Here is a 25869-nt window from a genome sequence, read left to right on the forward strand (position 1 = left end):
CGAGCGCGCCCTTCTGCCGGACGACATACGAGAGGCGGCGATAGTGGTAATCCATAAGCCCGGCAAGCCAGCGGACGAGTGTCAGTCGTATAGACCTATCTCTCTGATCGCAATCGAGGCAAAGATATTGGCCAAGTTACTGGCGAATCGACTGCTCCCCTACCTACCAGATTTGATCCGCCCGGACCAATCTGGATTCATGCCAGGACGTAATACAGCGCGTAACTTGCGCAGGGTCAACGGGGTCATAGGACGAGTGCAGACCTTGGAGGAGGAGGCAGTGCTACTGGCACTCGACGCACAAATGGCGTTTGACACCGTGGCATGGGAGTACCTGTTTGCAGTCCTAGGCCGAATGGTCTTCGGCCCTAAATTCAAGGGATGGGTCCGGTTGCTATATTCACAACCCAGGGCCCATGTCGTGGTAAATAACTATCGCTCTACCTCCTTCCCCCTCAGCCGAGGCACAAGACAGGGCTGCCCACTGTCGCTTCTGCTGTTCGCTCTAGTTCTCGAGCCATTGGTGATGTGGATAAGGGGGGACCCAGGGATTAGAGGCATGAGATGGACGGAAGACCACGAGGACCGAATATCGTTATATGCTGATGATATTTTACTATATCTTGCCTCTCCAGCTCGTTCATTGCGACGGGTACTCCATATATTTCATATTTTTGGGGCACACTCTGGGTATCAAATCAACTGGACTAAATCCCAGATGTATTCCCTATGGAGAGACCCTTCTCGTAGCCCCCGAGGATACGACATCCCGGTGGCGGTCCAGGGTTTTCTTTATTTGGGGCTATTTATCACCACCAATACCACGTTGTTTTTCGAGAAGAATCTCCAGGGGGCGTTACGGCGGTTTCGAACGGATGTAGTATATTGGTAATCTCTTCCACTAACATTGCTGGGCCGGGCGTCCTTATACAAGATGCTGGCCCTGCCGCGCTTCCTCTATGCGTTACAAAATACACCCAATCCGATCCCAAACTCCTATTTTTCACAGATTGAGACGGTATTGAGAGATTTACTGTGGGACAATAAACCGCCCTGCATAGCTATGACAAAGTTAACAATGGGATGGTATGATGGGGCATTGGATTGCCGGACCTGCGTCTTTATTACCAGGCCACGCAACTGACGGCCATTAACAGCTGGGTGTTCGGGAGGCATAATGATCCGAGCTTCCGCACAGACCATTGGTTAATGGGGAAAGGTGGCTATAATAGAGCGCTTTACACCAATCATAAGAAATTGGGACTGACTGGCCCGACGGCGCGCGCTGTGGAAGTGTGACACGGAGTGCAGAAGCGGATGGGATGGAGGGGTCGTCTAACGAAGGCTACCCCTCTATGGGAGCCAGATATTCTGGGGAGACTGAGTACATCGGTGGGATTCGATAAGTGGGAGATGATTGGAATCTCCAAAGTAAGTGACCTATGGGACAAAGGCAAAATGGTAACATTCCAGGAACTTCAGGCCAGATACCGGTTGGCTACCTCGGAGGGGTTTCGCTACCTGCCGATAAGTCATGCCATAGAATCGGCACGAACTAAAAATGCGCCCATTCCGGACTCCTCCCCCCTGGAGGACAGGCTCCTGTTGGACCCAATGAACTGAAAGGCCATATCACTCACATACCGGAAGCTAATCAATAATGGGGTGGATCCGATGTCAAAACTTAGGGTGGCCTGGGAAGGAGAACTAGGGGACTTGGCCGATGAGGACTGGCGGGAGGCATTGTCATCACCCAGAGAGGTGGCTATCCCAATGCGTCTTCGCCTGGTGCAGCTTAAAATCCTACACCGAGTGTACTTTGATGCTATTCTACTACACAGACTTAATAGGCGACCCGACTCACTATGCCTTCGACAATGCGCTCAGACGGGAACATTCCTGCATATTTTATGGGAATGCCCCCACATACAGGGATATTGGACTACTATCACCAGGCAAAAGGCTAGGACATGTGGCAAGGCTATACACCCGACACCCACGATGTGTCTTCTCAATATCTGGGTAGCGATGGACCTCACGCAGATTGAGCAAGAATGGGTAACATTGGGGTGGTGTCTGGCTAAGCGGAATATTGCCCGAAGGTGGGGAATTGACAGCATACCGCTACTGATGGATTGGGCTAAAGACATGGATCATGCCATGCTCGCCAAGAAAACGGTATTTAAAGGGAGGGGATGTCCACGTAAATGGGACCACAAGTGGGGAAAATGGAATAAGTATAGGGTAGATATATGTATCTCACCGACGATAGAGCTCAGGAGGGAGAGGCAGCACGTAAATGTGGGGTGAGTGCAGAAACAGCCGCACACGGGGAGAGGCGACCAGAAGAGCAAGAGTGATACGGCGACTCCTGACTTGGAGACATACAAGTGTTTGTTGGAGGGGGAGACTGGCGGCTTATAAATTTAGTTTCCCTAGACTCATGTGTGTTAGGGGTGCATTGAGGAAGAGTGGAAATGGTAGGGACTAACATATCTACATTGTCTATGCAATTGTCTCTGCTGCTGTCTTTGTTTCTAATAAAAATTGTTTAAAAAAAAAAAAAAAAAGATTGACACAAGCTTGTGGATCCGGTGGAGATAGAGGTAAATGGATGAAATGTAAACTTGATCCTGCTACTGGAGGTGATGAGGTAAGAGAATGGGTAGAGGTGGGAGTGAGAGAATGAGGGTTGTAAAGGTGGAAAAACAAGAGAGTGAAGGGACCGAGGGAGAGCAGTGTAAATGATGTAGGTGAAAGATAGGTGTAGGAGTGAGTGTGACTGTGTATATTTGTGTGTGCGTGCACACGTCTGTGTGTGTGTGTGTGTGTGCGCGCATGTGTGTGTGTTTGTGTCAGCATGTCTTGGTAAGTTTTGATGAAGGTCTTTTTCTTATGACCTGTCTGAGCATGGTTGGTGGGTTATATTGTACGTGTCAGCAACATCTGGAATTGATGTTTAAATGGGTCGTTTTACAGAGATTCCATGCTAGATGTCAGTGGCCTGGTTGGATGACATTTGTGAGCTTATTTGTGAAATAATGTTTGTTACGGTACATGGTATGCACTATGAGTGATGTAACGGGCGGTGAAGTTGAGTCATTGTTCTGTTTGTTGCCAATGCTGTTCAATTAAGGTGCAGGAGATGTTTTGTCGTTGTTGCCTTCGTAGTAAGAGTCTGGTTACTGTATTTTGTACTTGTTGCAGTCGTCTTATGAGGTAGGCCAGAAGTCAAATAAGGGTTTTTGCATTGTCCAGGTGTGAGAGGACAAAGGATATTATGGCCCATGTTTTTTGTGTATGACCAGTGCGGAAGTTTGTGGCCAGGGCTATATAGATGGAAGAAACATGCTTTGACTACTTTGGCCCTGATTACGATGTCGGTCGGAGTTGTCACAAATGGTGCAATCGCAAACTCTCACTTCTCGATAGGAGCTTGTGCGGTGGGCGGAAACCGCCCGCAGCACAAGATCCCTTTAAGAAATGGCAGTTTGTGATTATCAGTGTGGGCGCCATAGATGCCCCCCGACCCAGATACGGAGGGCCAGGGGGAAGGAGGTCCTGTTAGGGGCCGTCAGTGTCACTTTCTGACAGCCTTTCCATGTCGGAAAGGACGACATGGAAAGGCTGTCGGAAGCTGACATCATAATCCAGATGGCGGAAATGCCATCAATAAGGGATTATGAGGAGCTTCCGACCAACCAACGGGGTCCATGAGCCGGTTGGAAGGCGTCGGTTGGCCCTCTGACTGCTGCCTCTGACTGCATGCATCCTAGTGCGTTGGTCGGACTGCAGCAGTGGACCGCAACCGACAAGCTGTATGCTGCGGTCCGAACTGCATCATAATGAGGCCTTAAGTTAATAGGGTGTTGTGACTATAGTTTCTTGCTCTGTTTAACCTATCAGACTGACCTGTTTGAGGGTTTTGGCCTGCGTCATTAACTCTGTGCCCATTAAACGTAGCAGCAAGCTGAGATTTTTTTTGTTTTGTCTGGTGGAAAAGGATGGCTTTAGGGCAACCATGCCACACAGGCGCAGCGAGGGCTATGTAGGAATTGCTTTCTACTTGTGTACAGGTACCGCTGGAAATATGCCTTACTGTGCTAGTTCACAATGTATTTGATTTTGCATAATATATTTATTTCAATAAAATAAAACATTTAGAGAGCACTTTTTGAGGCTAACACACTTACAAGTCATATCGGGCGCGTTATGCTTTTTTACGATATTTACCACTGGACTCATTGGCTGTATATCAGTATTATGTTATGTCATATGTGCGCTTACTCAAGATTTCTTTACACGAACGGAACATCTGCATAAAATGTCTGAGGACTGCTGTCCTGCAACCGCATACCACTGAGCAGAGTTTAAATAGTAACTGAAAAGCCCACCTTTGTGGTGTTCTTATTTTTCCTAAATTAGCGGTAAAGTGGTCAAAGGTAGTAATAGACGTAGAACGTACTGCCAATGTCTGGTCAGCAAAAGTTTAAACATTTTCATGAAGGGATTCTATTCTTTTGATGTTTTTATGTTTCTGAAGTGTGAAATATTTTTCTGCCAGAAGTCTCTTCAAAGGTCTACCTATTTCAACAAGGGTTCCTGATTGCCATTGGAGACTCAGTCTGTTATACGAGAACCAGAGCTAATTAGGTGGTTCCCATGTGAAGATGCACAGAAAATATAGCACCTCATCCGCTTTGTGGTGCAGGCGCATCAAACATGGCCCTAACATACATCTTGGCTTTCTTCCTAGGTCACGGAAAGCTTCTACTTAAGGACGGCAGTTACTATGAAGGCGAGTTTGCAGATGGTGAGATCGAAGGCAATGGATTGCGGTATTGGGCCTCCTCTGGTCAGTAACTTTTTTCCATTTCATTTTCACCCATAAAAGGAACACATTTTAAAGAGTTCATATTTTTTTTATTCCCAATTAAAAAAACTGCTTTATGGTACTGTTTAAAATCTGTCAAGATTTAATTCGTAAACCTGGATTTTTAGGGTCCAGCCTCTTAACTCCAAATTGAATCGAGCTGGAGTTGGGATTTCCACGTCGTAAAGAACAAAACAAAGAACAAAAACCTTTTATTCATATGAGTTGGGGTTTCGCGGGTGCCAGAGATGGCGCCTGTGGTTTAATTCGAGAAAGCCTGAAGCAGCTGACCCTAGTTGTTCGAGATGGTGCATTTCAGAGTTTTGAAGTAAAAGCTTTATAGGTATGGTATATTGGACTGATAATTGAACCTAGAAACTCAGAGAAGACCAAGGTAATTTCTTTCATGGCCCATCACATTTCCACATGGGATTGTTTATGAAAATATTGGTTACCGGCTCCGTTCTTCACTCACTTCCTTTAATTTTGCATCCCCATTTTGGTTGGCTCTCTCAGGCCCAATTCAACAAAAAACAAATTCAAGAAGTTAGTAAGAAATCGTCTGTTATAGCATTACTCTTTCATTGGAGCATATTCTTGACTTTTTAGAGTTTACACAGTACCTCAGGAGCACCCTCAAAACATTCACAATTGATATCCTGCGTGAACAAGAACGCAAAGTTTATGCATGCATAATTACTATCAGATCACAAATTCTATATGCTCAAATGAATTACATCTGTACATTTTCGCATTTCCTTTTTTCTTCATGAGGAAAATATTTTTCCCTCTGCAGAAATCCCTTCCCTCTATATTCCTATTAAATGCGTGGGAGTTCCCTTCACCTTTCTAATCTGCCTCCAACAAGAACAAATGCACACATTAAGCAGGATGGAAAACTTACTATCCTGAGCAGTAATGCGAATACCCACAAAAGTACGTCTCTTCCCAGAAAGACCAACAGTCCGATCCCTCAACTTGAACATGTGAATGAAGCTAAGCTGTCATGGCGGCAGAAGGCCCACATTAGTACGAATGCACAATTACACCAATCGTGATTCAGTTTTAAAGGATGTGGAAGTGCTTTTTTGCACACCCAAGAACTGCTTTTATGCACAAAAATCTTTGTGAACTTGGGCCTGACGAGCTTCATTCTTCCCCCTGCTCCTAATCCACCTGCTTGTTCTGTTTGTTTCATTTTAATTGCATTAAGGCATTTGTATAGTGCTTACTACCCCTGAGCGGAGCGCCGAAGTGGTTGTCCACATGGGTAGCACGCTACACCTTGTGGGTGGTGATGGGAAGTGTATGGAATGGCCTTGCTACTCAACTGTAATATTTATGAATATCAAAGAAGTTCTCATAATGGAGGCGGAGCAGGAAAAGCTGTTTTCTTGAAATCTTCATTCTCCATGATACATACCTTTTTCTAAATTCTTAATCCACCCACTTTCACCTGATTAGACCTAGAGCACAGATTGAAAGTGGTCAGTTGGATCCTTATTGGCTCTTAAAGAGACTATGTGGCTCTTACCAAGTGAGGAAGTTTCCTAATATATCCAGTTCATTCTCAGTCTATCCTCCCTCTATCGCTTATTATATTTTCTCATTTAGAAGCCAGAGACTTTCTGCAGTGGTATATGATGGTAAGGGCGCATGAGGTATGGAATTGATTAGACAGATTACATTATCCTTCCACACCGCTTCTGGGTCTCATCTAATGGATCCGCTCCATTGGCCCGTTTTGCTGTAAGCACTGCTTATTTTATGAAAGAAAGAGTGCTGGTGCCCAAAGCTCAGCCCAGAAGCTTGCAGCCGGGGCAAGTAAACATCAATGCACCAAATACCAAGGCTGTTAGCCTTAAAACCACCAGCGACAAGGAGCGGGACGAGCTAGGTCCATGGGCTTGGTGGACCTTTTGACTACTGTGTGACTACAAAAGGACTCCTTGACCATATAAACGGAATTCCCTAAAATATAGTGTTGTTCCATTGAGACAGTTCGAGGCCCAGGTAGGAGTCACCTGGTTGCTTGAAACATCTGATGTAGTGCCACATAAGGCGCATTAGGCCTGCGTTCCATGTTCAGGGATCCTAGAGCCCTTATGAATGCCCCACTTCCCTGTAGTTTAGGAAGTTGTGTTCCTTGTGACCTTCTGCTTTCTTGTATTTTGGTGAGTCCCGTACCATTGTGTGTTGTACTTGATACTTTGGAGGTACGTACGGGACCCTATCCTCCACCTCTCTGGTTTGTGATTTAGACTTAAATCCACCTTATAGCTCTTTACTCCACTACAGACTCTCCCTGTCCCTTTATCTCACTCTTGCATGTTCCTGCTTTCTCGGTTTATGATGGTTTTGCCATCTTTCTCTTCCCCTGTCTTTCTGATATGTGTCTTTTTTCTTCTCGTGCACTCTGTAAACATCTGATGCGAAACATAACTGACGGTCCCCAAAAATAGGTGCCAGTGGCACCCACTGGCAACCACCAGCTCAAATTAAGCACTTGCTAAAGCATTGCAGAGTGACTCTTTTGTGTAAATTAATGCATCACCCTGGAACAGACAGTTTCCTTTTAGCTATCCACTCGCCATCGACAAATTGCATTGACTTGGGCACATAGCCCACATTTTTACACCCCCCCACCCACACTTGCTTCTCACTCCTATTCGTTCCTCACCCTACTCCAAATGTTTTGGACATCTTTACTATCCCATTGTGTAGTATGGTGGCTAACCATCTTGTGTTTAACTGTGGTGTCTGTGTCCTGTACATGCCCTGTGTGGGATGAAGTCCTACTCAAGCTCCCTGTCTCTTTTCCTGTCTTCCACCACCCTCATGAAAGCTTTTTTGGAGTTCTGCAGCATGCCAGCCAGTATCGAAGTCTTGCACTGCCCTGTCAAACAGAACCAGGGTGCATATAACTTTTTTTCACTGCTCTGCTCCCCAACTCATAGTGTGATCTTTGTGGGTTGTTGAACAAGTTATAAAGACAATTAGTACTAGTGTTTTTCTAGTGAGCAGGTATATTTTTTGGTCCATTTGTTTTGCCGTCCCCACGGCGGTGCACTGAAAACGGGCACCACAATGGGAACACAAAAGAAGTTCCAGAGCGAAGTGGAGTGTGAAGTCCATGCTGTCCTGGAACTTGGGGTGCATGCAAACAGGGGGGCACATATTGTGCCCCCCTTAATGCATTCCCAAGGCAGCAGGGGCATGGAGGCCCTGTAGGGCCCCCTTTCTTTCCCCTCTACCAGACTTTTCATGGTGGTGAGCCTGCCCTGAAAATGATGGTGGAGGGGAAACTCATAATATGTTCAGCGGCCCAGCCTTGCATATTATATAGTTCTGTGCGCTGAGCATCCACCAGGGAACGGCGGTTCCCTGGCGCAGCTGGTGCAGCGGTGGCAGTCCAAAAAGGTACCTCGTAATACGGTGGCTGCAGGACCGCTACTGCTGCGCCACCATGTGTTTGGCGGTTGAAGATCACCAGACTCTTAATCGGCCCCTTGGTATGGGAATTTTGTTGTACATTCATACCATCTATGAGCTTTGTTGCCCCCCGTTCCCCCTATAAATAAGATTTTAAATCCGCCCTGCTGCTGGCTAACAAAGCCAGGAAAAAGTGCACAGAGATATGGATTTTGAGAGAGGGAACCACTCACTAGGAGTTGGCGTATAATGGTAGCTGCATGAGTTAAATTGGTGGTTGGCAGAGGGGTGTGTTTAGAGGGGTTCGACCCCCACTTCTTTGTGGTATCGTGTGTGTCTGTAGGTGCCTGGTGAATGAGGAAATCACTGCCTGTTAAATCACTGAACATCTAGAGCAGGATGTTCTCTCATAACACAGCATGTTGTCAAAACATTGGCACAGTGCATACATTTTAAGAGCTGACATCCTTAAAAGTGGAACTCAGCACTTTATATGGAATCCATGATGTGCCTTCACACACATAATCTTGAAGTACTTCGTAAAACCTTTAATAGCAGAGCTGACAAGATGATGCAGGCCAGGCACAAGTAGCTGAGCTACTGTTTCCTGATTTTAGACTGCTAGAGATCTCTGCAGTGGGTGCAGGACCATCATATATGGAGGGCAGAGGGTGCATAATGTCCCAGGTTATTTACTTTTCCAGGGCTCTGCACTCCTACTGAATGGTTAACTTATCGATTTGTAAGCAAGCCTGCCTGTTTACTAATGATGAGGCATCTAAACATGGTCCTGTTACTATTTGGCGACAGATGCTGGATATGCCTTGGATAATCACAAGTATGTTTTTTGGGAGAACATGGGCGGGGACCAACACATTGTTTTGACCCAGGCCCTGCATAACTTCTCACAGGTCGGGTAGGTGATGATAGCTTGTCATGAAACTCTGCCTTGGAGGAAGGTCTCAGTGGGAATCGGTGTCTGGGTGCACCAGTCCAGTGTTCTCAGTCGGCGATCAGGGCTGCAGAGATGTCCCGGAGCCTTCTCCCCTTGTATTCTGGACTCGGTTGTCCTCCTCTGTCTTGTGGTCTCCACCATGTAATCAATTCGAAGAAGCTTTTGGTGAAAGAAGTTTGTGGTTGTGTTTTTGATTGGTTCTGTAACTATGTCGATCAGACCTAGATTAAGATGATCTACCATTTTTTTTAAAAAGTAAAACGCACCGGTTTAGTTCAGTTCATTAGCACCAGTTTACAAGAGATGACGTAATCTTGAAATTCAATGGCTTCGTTGAAAGTGAAGGAAGGGCGTGAATGAGAGAAAACTTGGAACACATTCACAGGTTAGGAGTTTAAAAGGGTAAGTAAAGAGATTCGAAATGCATCACTAAATGCAGTTACTTTGCATGGAGACCCATTTTGAACAAACAAAAACCCTAGAGTGATGGTTGAAACACTAGTAAGCAGTCCATTGAAATATAAAATAGCAGAGACTTTTATGATTGATGCTGGAGCATGGAAAAAAAGGGGTTTTCCAGCATTCTTGGACTCGGATTGGTTGGATTAATGTTGCTCCTTTTCGTGGTGTTTATGGAAAAGTTAATTTGTTTCAATGACATTCTCTATAGGTTACTGGAGGAAAATAAGGTAAAGAAAGCACATCCTAATCCTTGCCTGCGGTCCTCACATAGAACTGTGGTCAGGTGTGAATAAACACCTGGTGGTCCACCAGAAAAAAAGATGCAGGGTCGTGGGGGAGAGGGAAAATGTCACCAACAAACTGCACCCGATCACTGGCCAACACTACCATATACATGGGTGCAAGTAGTGCTTTTACATGTCTGCTACTCAAGTACTGACGTTTTCTGCTTAAAAATGCAGTCACAGACCGCTGTCTTTTCCTTTCTGTCCTACTGTATAGACAAATACCTGCATTTGTCCCTCTGTGCTGACTCAATATTCCTGGATATTTTGCAGCACTTCTCCAAAAAACCTCCCCTAACCGAGACTGGTAACACTCGTTGGTTCTGCCTGTGATATGCAGTGCTCTTTATGTGAGCGAAGCTGGCACTGCTGCTGCATATGATGAGCTTGTGTATGAAAGAAGCTTGCACTGCTACCGCCCTCTGTGCCCTACCTGTTCTATGTCTTAAGGAAGCGGATTCCCATGCTATAAAATCGCTGTGTGAAAGTTAGTAAAAATCTGTTCAGTATTCTAAAGCCAAAAAGATGGGTGTTGTCAAAGCTTGTTTTTCACTGCTGTCTGTCAACTTCTACTGCTAGGTGATGTGTACTGAGACTCAAAAAGTTGTAAATAAATCTATACACTCAGTCTATTGACTTTTCATTAGTATAGATTTATTAATTTCATGAATTCACAAAGCCTGTCGCAGGTTTAGATGTAATCCTGGAAAATGTCTGTGAATGTTTGGATACTCACATGGGAAAGCCGAACAAGTGCTGTTGCACTAGCTAACTTTCCTTTTTTCTCCATGGTAAAATATTTTTCCTTGTAGAGAAACCCCTACCTATAGACCCTCCCCAACTTTGAGAGATGTTCCCTTTTCCTTTCACCATGGAAAAGGATTTACTCCTGGCAGGAGTAAGTCTTCGACCATTTCCTGAGTAGGAAGTTATCGGAAAATATGTTTTGAACACTGACAGAAATGTAAGTTAGTGTTCACAGATTTCCACGCACTCTTGCTCACTGGAGTAGATATATTAACAAATAAACCTCTCTATGAGTACTTATATTCATGAGTTCAAAACCAACTTTTCTGAATTTAAAAAGTGGTCTGTACTCCTAAATAAAGCTATCTGTTGGTACGAGTCTGACTTAAGCTCGCAAATATATTAAAACTGAGACAATTGTTATCAAGATTTTTTTTTTAAAATAATAAAGATGTTTTGGGAAAAATATTTTAAGTTGATGGTTAATTCTGCCTATTCTCTTTGAGATTTACCATACCCTGATTTTGGTTATTTATTGATTGGTTGAAAGCTTAGACGCGAGTTAGCTGATCAGGAGCAATTATTGCCTCACTTGCTCAAAAATGCATTGCAAAATAGGCAGATGTACGGATTTCAGCAAAAGTTGACTAGACAGAAAATAGGTATTTTCAACTGGGTTGTAAGCAAGTGGGGGTCCTTAAGCCTTGATGATAATTCTTCAGACACCGAGAAGGGGTCCACATTTCTGAAAAATATTAGCCAAGCATTGAGACTCTTCAGTGTGCGGCTATGAGACCGGGGGGTTCACAAAGCAGCCTTTATTCGACCCAATCAATGGAAAAGGCTCCATGTGATGGCACATGGTTCCATGTATAAGAAGAGCCACATATGAGGCCCTTCATTTGTCCAATTTTTTTGGCTGTGTCAGAAGACTTAATCAGACACAGCGCAGCGTGAAGAGGCCATTCGCAAGGATTCACAGAAATGAGGCCAAAATATTCATGTGGCAGAATTGCCAATTTGAATGCTTTTGGATGCAAAGACTTCAGCATGCAAGGGACAGCCGAACTCCATCTATGCATGTGCTCCAGCAAAGTGCTGTTATTCCTCATTGCTTAAAGAGGCAGGGACTGCAATGCTAAAAAATATTGTTCAGTGTGAAGTGACGCGAGGGGGACTGTGGCAATGCAATCTACTTCCTCCAGTGCCTGCAGTTACCGCTTGCACAGTGGAAGCCGTCCTGCTGTCAGCAGCTTGTACCTTTAAGGAGGTTTGTAATGGGAGTAGTGATTGCAAACCATTGTTACATTTCCTTGTGTCGCAAGAAAGGGGGACACCCCTTAACTTTACCCTTGTTTATCGTGATTTGCAATGAATCGCAGTCTTGACCAGAGTCGCAAAGCCATTTGCTACTCACATAAACACTTTTAATTCGCTTTCCTTAATGCATGCTCTTATACCCGGCAGGGGTACCTGGTTCGTAATGGGAGTAGTGATAGCAAACCATTGTTACATTTCCTTGTGTCGCAAGAAAGGGGGATACCTCTTTACTTCCCCCTTTTTTGATTGTGATTTGTAATGGATCACAATGTTGACCTTGAGTCGCGAAGCTCTTTGCGACTCACATTATCGCTTTTAATTCGCCTTCCTTAATGCATGCTCGCATACCCGGCAGGGTTACTTGGTGCCCTATTACATTGCACATTGGGCTTATGAAAACGCAGACCCTGCCAATTTACGCACCACAGATCTTGCGCTTGTAAAGAAATACTCTTTGTACAACTTGGTCCCTGGTCAATATGGATAATTCCTTTCAGCTGCTCAGATGTAAAAAATGGCTGAGCTCAGCTGTTATAAATGCTGCAAAACGATTGTATTTAATATGTGCTATTTTATTTATCTAGTAATGTCGAAATTTCAAATCTTCTTCGAGACTGTTCCCGGGGCTTATGACGGGGTCCAGTATAACAATGTTCTAGTATTCCAACTCCCTTTTGGCACACTCACTCGTGTACGTATCTAGTTTCAGGTCATTATATTTCCCCTGAGTTTTGTTTAAGAAAGCACATAAAACTTGTTTGCAGTTGTAACAGTTTTTGTTAGATAAAAATCAGCATTTCAGTGGTCTCGCTGGAGTATATAGTCAAAGTTCTCCTTTTATCAAATGCTCTACTGGAGGTACATCATTCATATCCCTAATGCAGCATGGACAGTGAGTGGTCACATAGGCCAGTGAATGCCTCTCGCCCTATGTCCACTCAGATTTTTTTATTTTTTGCCCTTTAGGAAATACCTATTCTGGGCAGTTCAGCTGCGGGGAACTCCATGGGACTGGTGTTATGCAGTACAAGGATGGCGGAAGATACGAAGGAGAGTTCACCTGTGGCATGAGAGAAGGTGTGTAAGTCAAAAACCACCCCTTTTTCAGGTACACTTTTTGGACTCTCAATGTGCTTCTTTCATTTGGTGATGTTGAATAACTTGAATTTACCCACAAATTGCAATGCTGGGCAGCTGGTAACCATAAATAACCCTGGATTTATTTTTCAACTTAGTTAAATTAGTATCACTATAGCTCTCAACAAGGGGGAACACCATACCTTTTTGGTTGGATTGCTAGTTTTCCATGCCTATGACAGAAATGTGCTGTACAAATTCAGACAGCATAACATTAGGCTGGTGTTGTCTTTTATTTTAGGTTATGGCATTCTGGTGGACTGTAATGGGCAAACATATCAAGGGTCCTTTCATGAAAATAAGAAACATGGAGAAGGACAAATGAGTTTCAGGTATGTTCTAACGATTGTTGCGGAGGAAGTGAAAAATTCTGGTTAATATTTTTTTATATGCTGTTTACTACTAGTGTTTTGAATGTTTTTATGTGTTCTCATGTAATGAGGTCATGAAGACTGAGAGGAGAGGGCAATAACCTATTTTGCCCTTGATCACAAAATGTTTACCAAGTTGTGAAGATGGGACTAGAAATCTGGATTCCTGTTTCAGCAATCCTCACCTCTCACTGTAGATCACATATTGTGCTAAGGTCAGGAGCCGGGAATGCAGAGTGACAGACCTACAAAATTACACACTTTGCAGAAAACACTTAAAAAAGAAAGAAAGTAAAAGGTCACAGTAGTTCTTTACATCGTTATGCAGTTTACGATTAGAAATATTTATCAATGTATGACATGTATAATTTAGATATATTTTAACATTTTCTCGATTATTGGGCTTGACCTCTTTCTAACTGCATCTGCTTTGGTGTGTGTAGGAAGGTGGAATCTGACTAATGGTTGCCCCCAACTTTTTGCCTGGTATTTGAGTGGTTATTGACTAGTCTGGCTGGGATCCTGCTATCCAGGACCCCAGCCTATCTGCTTTCTCCCTAAAACTAATGTGAAGTACCCTAGGTACAAACCAATTGGATGCTGAGGATGCCCTGACAGTCCCTTGTAGATGGTACCCTAGGTACCCAGGGCATGGGTCCCTCAGTAGGCCTACCAGGGCTGCAGCACTTATTGTGCCACCCTGGGACAGCCATACAAACTGACACCACCAGACCACTACTGTAGTCTGGGTGAGGTGGTGCTAGCACCCCTTACAGGGATATAGGTACCCTATATCCCACCCCATTACAACACATAAACTCTCATAGGTCACCCCTATAGCAGGCCTTGCTAATCCTACAAGGCAGGGTGCTGAGGTATGTGTGAGGGGGGACCCCTACATGAGTAGGGCCTCTCTGCAACCCTCGTAAACTCATTGCTGGGTTGTTTGTAGTGTAGCCATACCATATACTCTTAACCACATTATAAGTCTATCGCGATAACGCGATAACGCGATAACTTGAGAATGGCTACACAGAACCATATTGTGTTTGGTGTCAAACATGTAGGAATCATACCCCCAGTCCAGCCATGGGCATGAGGGTACGATTCCCCCCTGCTAGAGGGGCGATATGGGAAAAGCGTTCGAATTTGGACACCAATTTAAAAGTGCACAAGTAAAACAAAATGGCTACTGGCCGCCACCTACACGACCCTGGCTGGCTGTTGCTGGGGAAAATCCCAGCCTCGCCAGCTGGACAATAGGGCTCCTGTGGCAGGGAGGTGCTAGCATCTCCCCAGACAGGATAATGTGGATTGGAACACGGTGGGTGCACCAAATGTCCTTTCAGAGTTGCACGTAGGCAGCTGCAGAGACCTCATTCTGCATACACCGCTTGGAACCGGTTCAGGGGCATCCTGCCCCTCGCCCAGGCGGGAAACACACAAAGGGGAGAGGATGTAGCGACCCTTCCCCGCCTCACCTCTCATTGGTGGACACTACTCTGAACACTCCCCTAATCTTGGGGATAAAGGTGAATAACGTGGCCCCAGAGCCTCAGATTAATCTTGAACTTTACAGTCTTGACCTTCGACTTGCTGCTGCCCAGCTGACGGAAGAAATCTCCCTTGGGATAAAGGAGTTATCCCCCTGCTTGGCAGGCACCTGAAACACTGCAAGTGACCCGGTTGGAACTTCGCTGCTCTCACGAACTTCGACGACTTCCAGAAACCTTGAGGTGGGTTTCCAGCGCATCCCAGAGGCCAGTGAGTGTGCTCAACGAGTTTGGGCACCGTGGACCGCGTGGGTGCCGAGATCCCCAATACCCCAGGACACCAGCCACCTCTTGCATAGCACACAACCCTGACCAGTGGGGAAGTTGTGCTTTGGCCCGTTTTTGAGCCAACCACTCTACAGCAATTGTGCCAAAGACCAGCGCCCTAGCCCCCTCCGGTGGCCCATGGGTGCCCTTTTACGCATGCCAAATTGCTGCCTCCCGCGGTCCCTTTTCTCTCGACTTGTGGGTCCTAGCGGAGGTCTATCTCTACAATCAAGAGTTCCCCTGGTTGCTCCAGGCCTGCTCTACAGTCTCCTTGAAGGAGACCACTCCCAGACCTCGTGGGTCTGCACTGTAGCAGATTTGTTTATTCTTCGTGGGTTGCGGTTGCCAAGGCTTAGTGGATCCAAGCCGGACACTAACACCGCAGCGACCCTCATCCGATGTGGGACAGTCGCCCTTCTGAAGCTGGCCTTCCTTGAAGCCTCCCGGAGCCCGTGGCTGCAGATCCAAGCTACACCACTTTCCACCTGAAGCACCCGACATCGAAGGGCTCCTTGCTTTGAGCCTCTTGGTCACTTTTCCGTGACCCAGACTCTGTCCCCTCTGCTTTCAAGTTCTTCTCTACAATCTTCACATCTTTGATCTTCACGGCATCATCGACGCTTTTGGCTAGCAGACCTTTTGACTATTTTCCCATTGAAAATCAGCCCGCGACCCGACAGCAGAAACGACCTATGCACCCGGCTTCCCTGGGGCAGGTAACAGTGGTACCTCGGTACTCTCGTGGTAGTGGGCTCTTCAAAAGCTTAAGTCTGAAGTTTTAACTTTGTACTCCTGCTAGAAGTATTTTTAAACTGTTTATTTCCAACCGCGACATTCTCCATAGGCTGTAATAGAGATCCCGATAGCAGCTACTTGCACTGCACGCGCCTCCCGTGGGTCCCCTTCCTCATAACCTGGGGTGGATTCATAAGGGGCCAGCGATCCTGAATGCCCTAGGCATTGCCTGTAGAATTGTCGTAGTTCTTATACCACTTTTTTAGTATGTGGTTTGGTCCCCCCCTGGGGCCCAATGTTAATAGTGCTATTTATTGTATCTATCAATGCTTGTTTGATATTGTAACTTTGCCACAGCTTCATAAAGAGACTGTGGGATTCTGTCTAGAATAAATACATATATTTTATATATATACCTGTGTGGGCTACTCTTTCATTTGGTTATTCAAGAGGTTATTATGGTAAAACAATAAGCTTAACACTCCTTCAAGACTTAGCCTGAAGGCTGCTCTCCACAGCTACCACTAGGATAGCTGTCTTTAAAGGTTGTCTTAAACCTATCATCAATAAGAGTCGAATTGGACTGGTGCAAGGTGTCCCTATAACTAGGAGACAGCATATGCCAGGCCAACTTCTCACAGTGTGCAAGCGCACAACTGCATCTGCTTACCTTAGGCCACTTGTGCTGCGGTGATGGTTCGGAATATCCTTCGAGGGGTGCACATAGCTGACCATTGGTGGCTGCTCTGAGGCAGGATCCCTATGACTTGATGGATTCCTGGCTGCTATTGTGGTCGGTGAGTTTCCTCCCCCCGACCACCTTTAGTCTCTGCACCAAATCTGACCACTCTCTTGCTGTATTTCTCTCAATCTCACAAAATTCAGTGTCTCTTATACTTGTGTTCAGCCATTCACGGAGAAGTTATCAACTATTCTGCCTGTCCTCCATCTTTCATCTCCTGGTGTTGCGGCCTTGCTACGTTACTCCTATGTAAAAGTCCAAGGCTCTGCAGCCCTCCTCCGATTCCATATTCGCTCTTGATTGATCTTTGCCTGCTGTCGCTTAGACCCACCCAGAATGAGTATCTTTCTTTGACTTTGTTTCTCACAACATTTATTAACTTTTCCAACTGTCTATCAATTTGAATTCTGCAGCTGCGTGAGTAGGGGCACCGTTCTTTATAATGCTCTTCAGATATCTAGACCGCTCACCACTGTACATGGTTATGGCACATCTGTCTTTTCATTTAGATAACCTTCATGCATTCCACAATACTTTTGCCGGTATGACTGTGAATGTACTATATCTTCTATACTTTCTGTAACAAGACTTATTACTTACTACATTCACTACGCTACGATTTCTTAAGAGTCCGAGCCCTCCTGTATAATTCTAAGCCATCATATTCTGATTAAACTGTGTTTTTCCCACTCTTGTGAAGCTTCTTCCTAGTCTGATGTTATGATGATTTACTCTTATATTGTACAATGTCCTTTTATATTAACTCAGCAAGAGTGATTTTTCAGCCATGGCCTCGCCTGAGAACTCCTGCCTTTAGCTGTCTGATGTTTTACTTCTAATGCAGATTTCAACAATATCTAGGTATCCACATTGCTCCTGTGATATATGTTATTCTAACTGATGCTTAATCTCCCTTATTAGCTCTTGCCATTCCATTGGTTTAATTCTTGATTCCTAAGACTACTGAATTCTATTTCACATGGGCTTCTTAAAAATATCTTATTCTATAAATGGTTGCCTGTGTTTCAAATTGCAGTCTGCTAATACTATCATGAAGTGAAAGACACACAGATGTGGCACAGGGTCAAGACTGACTTTCATATGTCTGGGTCTAAACTGGGGTGGAATGGTGAGCAAAAGAATGATGGATTTAACCCAGATCTGCTTTTCATCCAGGCAGCGGCGGCCCTCATTGCTTGCTTGATTTTCAAGTGGAAATAGGAGCTGAGCTTGTTGCATAGTTCCTGGGATGGTCTGATGTCCTTGGCTTCGCTGGGTGGTTTGGTGAGTTGCTGTAAGACATTGAAGAGTTCTTTGGCGTTGGTTGCGTTGGTGTTGATTTTGTTCTTGATGAAAGTCCTCTTGGCGTGTCTTATGCGCTGGTGGTCTTCTTTCAGGGCGCTCCGGTAACTGTTTAGGTCTTCCGTGGTTTTCCGGTTTCGCTAGGTTTTCTCGAGGCATCTACAGGAGCGCCTGTCTTTTTGTAGTCTGTAGAAGTGATGGCGTGGGGCCCGACGAGGTCGGGGATGGTGGTTGCGGCCTCGGGGAGCTGTCCGGGGTGTCTGTAGGCGAGGGTGCTGCTTAGCGTGGTTCTGGGGTTGGTCTGGATCTGGAAGTGGAGGTGTTCTGTGTTGGAGTGGGGGTCGCTCGGGTTGGAGGTGGAGAGTCGAAGGGAGGTGTTGTGTGTGATGGCGAGTCCTCCTCCTGGGCGGTGGGGGTGGTCCCTTCTCTGGATCTTGTATCTGTCGGGGATGGCGGTGGCGATGTCCGGGCCGGAGGTGGCGTTAGTCCAGGTTTCAGTGAGGAAGGCAACGTTGGGCGAGAGGGTGTCCAACAGGTCCCAGATCTCAATGGCGTGTCTGTGTAGGGAGCGTACGTTGAGGAGGATGCATGTCTGGGCTTCGGTGGTACGGGCGTCCGGCGAGTCTTTGGCGTTCAAGGGGGGCCGTTGATGATGAAGGATCGTCTGCAGTGTCTACAGGAGAACGGTTCCTGGGTGGTGTTCGGTGTGGCTCATTGGCAGTCCTTGTGTCCTCCGGGGTTGCGTGCGTGAAGGGCGGCAGAGTTGTATCGGCGGGCTTCCGGATATCCAGGGTTCCTGGAGCTGGCCGCGGTCGGGCCGCGGTCGGGTCACGGACGGGCGCAGACGGGCTTGTCTTCGGTGCGCATTCGGCGCGCCAGCGGCGCACCCGCGCAGCAGCCACCATTAAGTAGGGGAGGGGCAGGACTAGAGGTAGGGAGGGCTGAGTCGGGGGGAGGGGTCGCAGGAGCAGCAGCAGCAGCGGGAGAGCGGTGGTGTCCAAGAACTAAATTAAATTAAAGCAGGGGAATATTCCAGATGGGCAGCGGTAAAAACAGAATTGGGCAGAAAAATGCAAAGCAGCAGCGGTCAGGGGATGGAGCACTACTGCTTGCCTCTGCGCAGGAGTGGGCTGCTGGCACGGACCCTACTCCGGGGAGGCGCTCTGGGCTCAGGCGATGCGGCGTGGAAGGCAGAGCTGGTTGGGAGAGTGTTGGCCTGGACCGAGGTCGAGGTTTCATACGCGCTCCCCCGCAGCGGCCACCATTAAATAGGGGAGAGGGCGGGACTAGAGGTAGGGAGGCGGGAGAGGGGGCTGTGTCAGGGAGAGGGGCCACAGGGGCAGCAGCGGCAGGAAACCGGCAGTGTCCAAGAATGAAATTAAATTAAATTAAAGCACAGGAATATTCCAGATGGGCAGCGGTAAAAACAGAATTGGGCAGAAAAATGCAAAGCAGCAGCGGTCAGGGGAGGGAGCACTTCTGCTCGTCTCTGCCAGGAGTGGGCTGCTGGCGTGAACCCTACTCTGGGGAGGCGCTCTGGGCTCAGGCGATGTGGCGTGGAAGGCGAAGCTGCTAGGGAGAGTGCTGGCCTGGACCGAGGATGAGGTTTCACACGCGCTCCCCCGCAGCGGCCGCCATTAAGTAGGGGACCGGGACTAGAGGTAGGGAGGCGGGAGCGGGGGCTGAGTTGGGGTGAAGGGGCAGCAACGGCAGGAAACCGGCGGTGTGGAAGAACGAATTTATATTAATTTAAAGCAGGGGAATATTCCAGATGGGCAGCGGTAAAAACAGAATTGGGCCGAAAAATGCAAAGCAGCAGCAGCGGTCAGGGGAGAGAGCACTTCTGCTCGCCTCTGTGCGGGAGTGGACTGCTGGCGCGAACCCTACTCCGGGGAGGCACTCTGGGCTCAGGCAATGCGGTGTGGAAGGCAAAGCTGCTGGGGAGAGTGCTGGCCCGGACCGAGGTTGAGATTTCACAACACATTATCTGTGTGTCTTTTGCTTTCTCGCCCTAAGTGTGCCGGGTATGCCCAGCCGTGGGTCTCAGGCTCACTGTGCCACTGGATTCAAGATAACCTGGCTGATGAGGGGTGATGCCCCGAAACCGGTCCCAGGATGCTTGTTTCCGGTCCAGGGTGAACTTGGCTTGGCAGTTCAGTCTGGACTGTTCCCATGAGGCACAGGGTCAAGACTGATTTGCATATGGCTGGGTCAAAACTGGGGTGATCTGGTGAGCAAAAGAACGATGGATTTAACCCAGATCTATTGTCTGGGAGTGAGTGTTTGATTTGCTCTGGATTCCGTCCATCATCTGTGTGTCTAATACTATCATGAAGGCACAACAAGAAGTTTGCTCAGAAAATGTGATCCGAATAAGCAACCTTAACCCAACTTCTTTACCAAAGTTCTTCCTCAGTTACATGCCATACCTAGCTTTAGCTACAGTGCATCTTACAGACTATTTATTAAGTTTTAGCCTTTCCTGCAGAAAGCGCCAACCTCCTACTCACTCCAGACACCAACATCTTATCTCCAAATAGAGGCTGTTTCCAATGTCTTCTTCAACATTTTAATCCTCGATGGCTATGTCTTCATCCACAAGCAAAAGCAACATTACACAAACACTGTCACTGTTATAGACAAAATTCATGCAGTTGCGCCCTTGCTGATTTACAAAAGCAGATCATTGAAGAAACCAAATAACGTCACCTTCTATGACCACAAAGCTGCTTTTACCACTGTCAACATTACACAAATCTAAACCAAACTTGGCATTTTTATCACCCCACTAACTTCCTTCTAGGTAAATGATTTCATCTAGGATTAAGTCTGTCAGATTTGTGATGACTTTAAATGAAACTCAAACCTCTGGATTTCTTCGCTCATCCACAGATATATAACGCTGCTCAGAATTGCTTAAATACGATTTCGCATCTCTGCAAACAACAAATCACCAACTCTCCTCCAGACTACACATTCCTGACAGACACACCGAGGAGTGTGATCCTTTGACTGCTGTAAGACTTCTCAAACTTTTGTATGTCTCCTTTAATTGAAGACTTATTTCTTCTTGACTAAAGTCACTCCAGATCACCCCCCTTCCTTTAGTCGAACTCCAATATGGATTCTTCTAGTTTCCTAAACTGGCATTTCTTGGGATGTTACCTGCAGCTAACTCCACGAACCCATTTTGAAACACACTCTTCTTAGATACTATAATTCAGGCTTCAGATCAGGTGGCAAAGGCACAGAAACCTTTCATGTGTTAGTTGTCATGATAAAGGAAAGCCAAGAAACATGTTGAGGTACTGTTTGCTATACAGAAGCTTAGATCACGATTATTATCATTGTGTTCACAAGCTGTCTCTGACATCTTAGCAGCTTTTACAGTAGGTCATAAGTGATTGTTGAAGATCCATTCTTCTCTGGTGAATATATGTGGCTTTCGTCTGGACTAGTTCCAGTCTTGTCTCTCTGCCAGACATTATGAAAAGTCTTATCCTTCAAATGCTCTCTGCCCTCAGAACACATTCAGGCACCTCTGGCCTCCATTCTGAATTCTACACCTCTTTCTGGAGCCATTAGAAAGCATGCTAACCGGTTTCCACACTGCCATTCATCATATTGTGTTAATGACTCCCCTCTCTCACTTCAACAGTCATCTCTGAAAGACATAAGTCAGTTGAAGCTCGTCTGCCTCCTGCTGGCTCGAATCCTAAAGAGGTGAGACATGCCTAGGTTGGTAGGAGGGAGCAGAATAAGCTTCTAAAAAAATGCTGCCACTTTAAAATACGTTTTGGAGCTTAAACGTGCAAGAGTCCCTCCTCACCTGTGTGAACCTTTACATCCTCAACTGCCACTTCCCATTTCTGTTTTTTCCACATATCAGGCTTTTTGTGTACTATCTACTCTGAGACTTTTTGTGTTGTAACGTTTTGCTTTTGCTGTTTCCTCTTTTCCCGAAAGAGCATTTAAATTGTTTTATATACTGTTCGGTTTTGAAATATTGCCTCCGTATGACTGACATACCATTTTTTTTGTTGAATTAATAGTGTTGTGCGAGAAATGTACTCCGCATGGCATGGTAGAGTTAGAATCCCTACTCTGACTTCTATTTAAAACCAGATCTTACAATTTCGGTTGCCACTACAGTTAACACATCATTCATATATGATCACAGCTGTAATCCCTTGTAATGACTTGATACCAGTAGTGCTCACAATGCTTTCAAAAGGTATACTTTTAGTAATGCACAATACCTAATGTACATCTTTTTCTACATGTTTCTATTAAAAGGGTGCATTGCAGAACTAGCAGCATTCTTACTGTACCTCTCGAAAATAATAATTCTTTCTCACCATAAAGCTTCCGATCATTTTATCAGTTAAAGTCTATACTGGTTCCCAAGCAGCCTTAAGATCTGCTGAATACTCAGGTGTACACGTTTAGATTTCTTTCGTATAGCGGGCACCCCGTAGAGAAGTCTTGTTTGTTCTTTAGCTGTGCTTCTCTTCTGTTGCATCAGAGTGCAGGAGACTCTTTCTTCCTTTTCATCCTGAAACAACTCAATAGTAGCATTAACCGTTCAAGAACTTTTTTTTTAACTGTTATGGTAAAAGTGAAAAAGGTTTGACAGGCTATTCTCAATAGATCCCACATACGTCGACTTCTACCTCCTGCTCATTCCCATACACACTGTGTCAATGGAACCAAGTTATACCTAGCTGATGATCCCATTACAAGCGGGAAAGCGGTCCTGGGTTGCTTGTGTTCCAGTTGCTGCCTGGATTCGCAGTTTGGGTTGCACTGTTCCCATTGGAGCAGGGTCAAGACTGATTTTCATAAAGTTGGGTCCAAACTGAGGTGGCATGGTGTGCTAAAATAACGATGGACTGGAATGTGGCCTGAGTAATTACCAGTGGCTGAGACTAATTCAAGTGTTCCATCCATCACTTTTTTTGTACTTTCATACAAAGTGGCATGTCAGAAAAGTCACGTGGGAGTAGGGTGTGGTGGTTAGTGATTAAAAGGTAAGGATTGGAGCTTACGCATGTGTATTGACACTTGTGCATGCAGAGGTCAAAAATCATAATAAAGTGACACCATCTTTTTTTTCAAACTTGGAGCCTGATTTAGATCTTGGCGGATGGGTTACGGATATCCCGTCCACCGAAATATAAATCCCATAAGGTATAATGGGATTTATATTTTGGCTGACGGGATATCCGTCACTGTTGTGGGGATGTAACCCATCCGCTAAGATCTAAATCAGGTCCTTAGTCTGCTGCTGCATATCAGCAGAGCCAATATCTAACCAGTTATGAAGTACAGATAACAAGAGCTAAGAATCTTATTAAGGGTAGTTTTCATTTTTTATTACTTTTGTAACTGGGTGACTACTTTTTACCTTAGGCTGAGCCCAATGTGGGTTTTTACCTTCGCTTTTTCATCTCTTTGCCTTTTGCCCAATCAGACTATATCAATTTTCTTCACTATGCATTTCGATTGATCTTCTCCAATCAGAGCCCTTGCATTTTGCCTATTCTACGAGATCACTTTGATGAACTCGCCAAATCCATATGTTGCAAACTTTAATATGTCCACAAGACTTCATATCAGTGGTCTAGGCTCTTGCAAATGATTTCATTAAGCCTAAACGTCCATGACAAGTATGCTTTCTCTGGGGGATCAAGAACCACTAGAAGCAACTTTCAACTTTGTCTGGACAACCCCCTATCGAAGACGATCAAAGCACTAAAGCCTGCATGACAAGCTTAGGATTTACAATTAAATCCCAGAAGACATATGCTGTTTAAGCAAAACATAAAAGGGTACCACCAAACAAATAATTTTTTTGGTTCGGGAAAGGGGGAAATAACACCTTAATCAACAGCTATCATGCCTGCTTAACCTGTATTTCTTCTCACCAGAATTAATCATATAATTAATTACTGGCTCTGGTCTCTTTTTAGTAAATTTTGAAGTGGACGTGGGGTTTGTTACTGATCAAGTTATGTATTTTTATGCATAGTAAAGCTAGATATTAATGATGTTTTATAAAGTCATGTGCAAATGATGGATTTTATAATGTAATTTATGAAAAAGATAAAAATAAGTAGAAATTAAATAAATATACAAAAAACGTTTTTGATTAATTCTGGTGAGAAGAAATACTGGTTAAGCGGGAATCTTATCAGTTGGTAGACATATGCTGTTTGCTCATTCTTCTTGCAGTCAGCCTAGAAGTAACATCTTTCATTTATTATAATCCCACATGGTTTCCTTTATTGTGCTACTTTCATTTTCCCACAATGCATTATATTTTTTTTTAGTGAAGCAACCTACTGCTTCTGTTGGCGAGTCCTGTACAATAAAATTACACATACAGACCAAATATGAATTTGCAAATTCTAATCCTGCATATTGAATGAATTAATATTTGTACTCTTTACCTGAAATTGTCCCAATTCTTTAAACGTTTAGATAGACAATCTTTTGGGAAGATTGAAAATATAAAGTTATTTTTTGTCCTAAATAAAAACTGTAACGCATATTGCTAGAATACTGTCCAAGCAGAAGTGCAAACATTTTGATCACAAAAAAGCAGTAAAATGGCCATGAACTAGGTTGAGCAAAATGCTGCACCTCTCTCAATGATCCACTTGTAATATATTTTACACAGTTTTTTTTGTAAAGTGAACTTAGGTTGATGTTCCAAGTAATCATGATGATGACTAGGTACCATAGTCCCAGAGCTAAGCACCCGACTAACAGAAATTGACATGCTTAAACTTTCACACAGCCTGAGGGCAGTCAATTCTGCCATTTCATGCTTCTTTAAAATCAAAGATCCACCAAATATACCAGAACCGACAACTTAGCAGTGGTCTACCCCGGTTGCTAAAGTGACTCGATCCATAAATATTTGTCCCTTCTCTTTGTATTTGGACCAAAATATATTTGACCTCCCCATATCCATTAGTGTTTTGCAATATCAACATTCATTGTGCTAAGGACGTATTGGCAGGCCTAGGGAATTACGTGGCATTGCAGGGCCAAATGATGTAAGTGACCTAGCCTATTGTCGCAAGAAAAGTCACACAAAGTGGCATTTTTGCAGTGCATTCTGGCTGGTATTGTCATCTAAATATTCTAACATTTAAAGTCCTTTTTACAGCTGGCGTGCCAAAACGCAAGAAAATGCAAGGGTGTCTTAAAAAAAGAAAACTATAGACATTTTGAGTTTCTATTCAAAAGGCTGTTCACTGATAAATAATTCTTCTGTCTTGAAGGAAAGCACTGGGAGGCCATTTAATCAACTCTAACTCTTAGAATAAAATTAATTGTGCACATACAACCTCACACTTAGCAGACAGTCAAGCCTCCATTTACACAGTGTTTGTGGCAAAAGCAAAATACGACTCATGTTCTGTGCATTCCAAATACGATTTAATACTGAAAAGACACTAGACCTTATAAAGTCCTGTAATTTGTTTGGGATTTTTGTACATTCAAAAATGCCCTCTTGAAATAGCTGCTGCTTTGAGAATAGTGTCTGAGGTGTACAAATCTACACGAATAAAGGAGCACAACATTTTCAGGCCAAACCTTTATTTACACCCTTTTAGCATTACAATTAGATATGAAAGGTTCTGCATCACAGGATCTTCATTGTTCGTCAGAAATGCT

The 25869-nt window shown here is 44.9% G+C and overlaps 1 protein-coding gene across 1 annotated transcript in view; it reads left to right on the forward strand.

Annotated features, from left to right (window-relative positions):
• The window catches only part of MORN1 (MORN repeat containing 1), a 1183871-nt gene that overhangs the window by 38858 nt on the left and 1119144 nt on the right, over positions 1–25869 (forward strand). The window contains exons 3-5 of the mRNA XM_085609315.1: positions 4757–4855; positions 13040–13150; positions 13452–13542. Coding sequence (XP_085465441.1) covers positions 4757–4855; positions 13040–13150; positions 13452–13542 — 301 coding nt within the window. The remainder of the gene's footprint in view (positions 1–4756; positions 4856–13039; positions 13151–13451; positions 13543–25869) is intronic.

This window comes from Triturus cristatus, chromosome 1_2, assembly GCF_964204655.1.
Source record: "Triturus cristatus chromosome 1_2, aTriCri1.1, whole genome shotgun sequence".
NCBI classification, from domain to species: domain Eukaryota; kingdom Metazoa; phylum Chordata; class Amphibia; order Caudata; family Salamandridae; genus Triturus; species Triturus cristatus.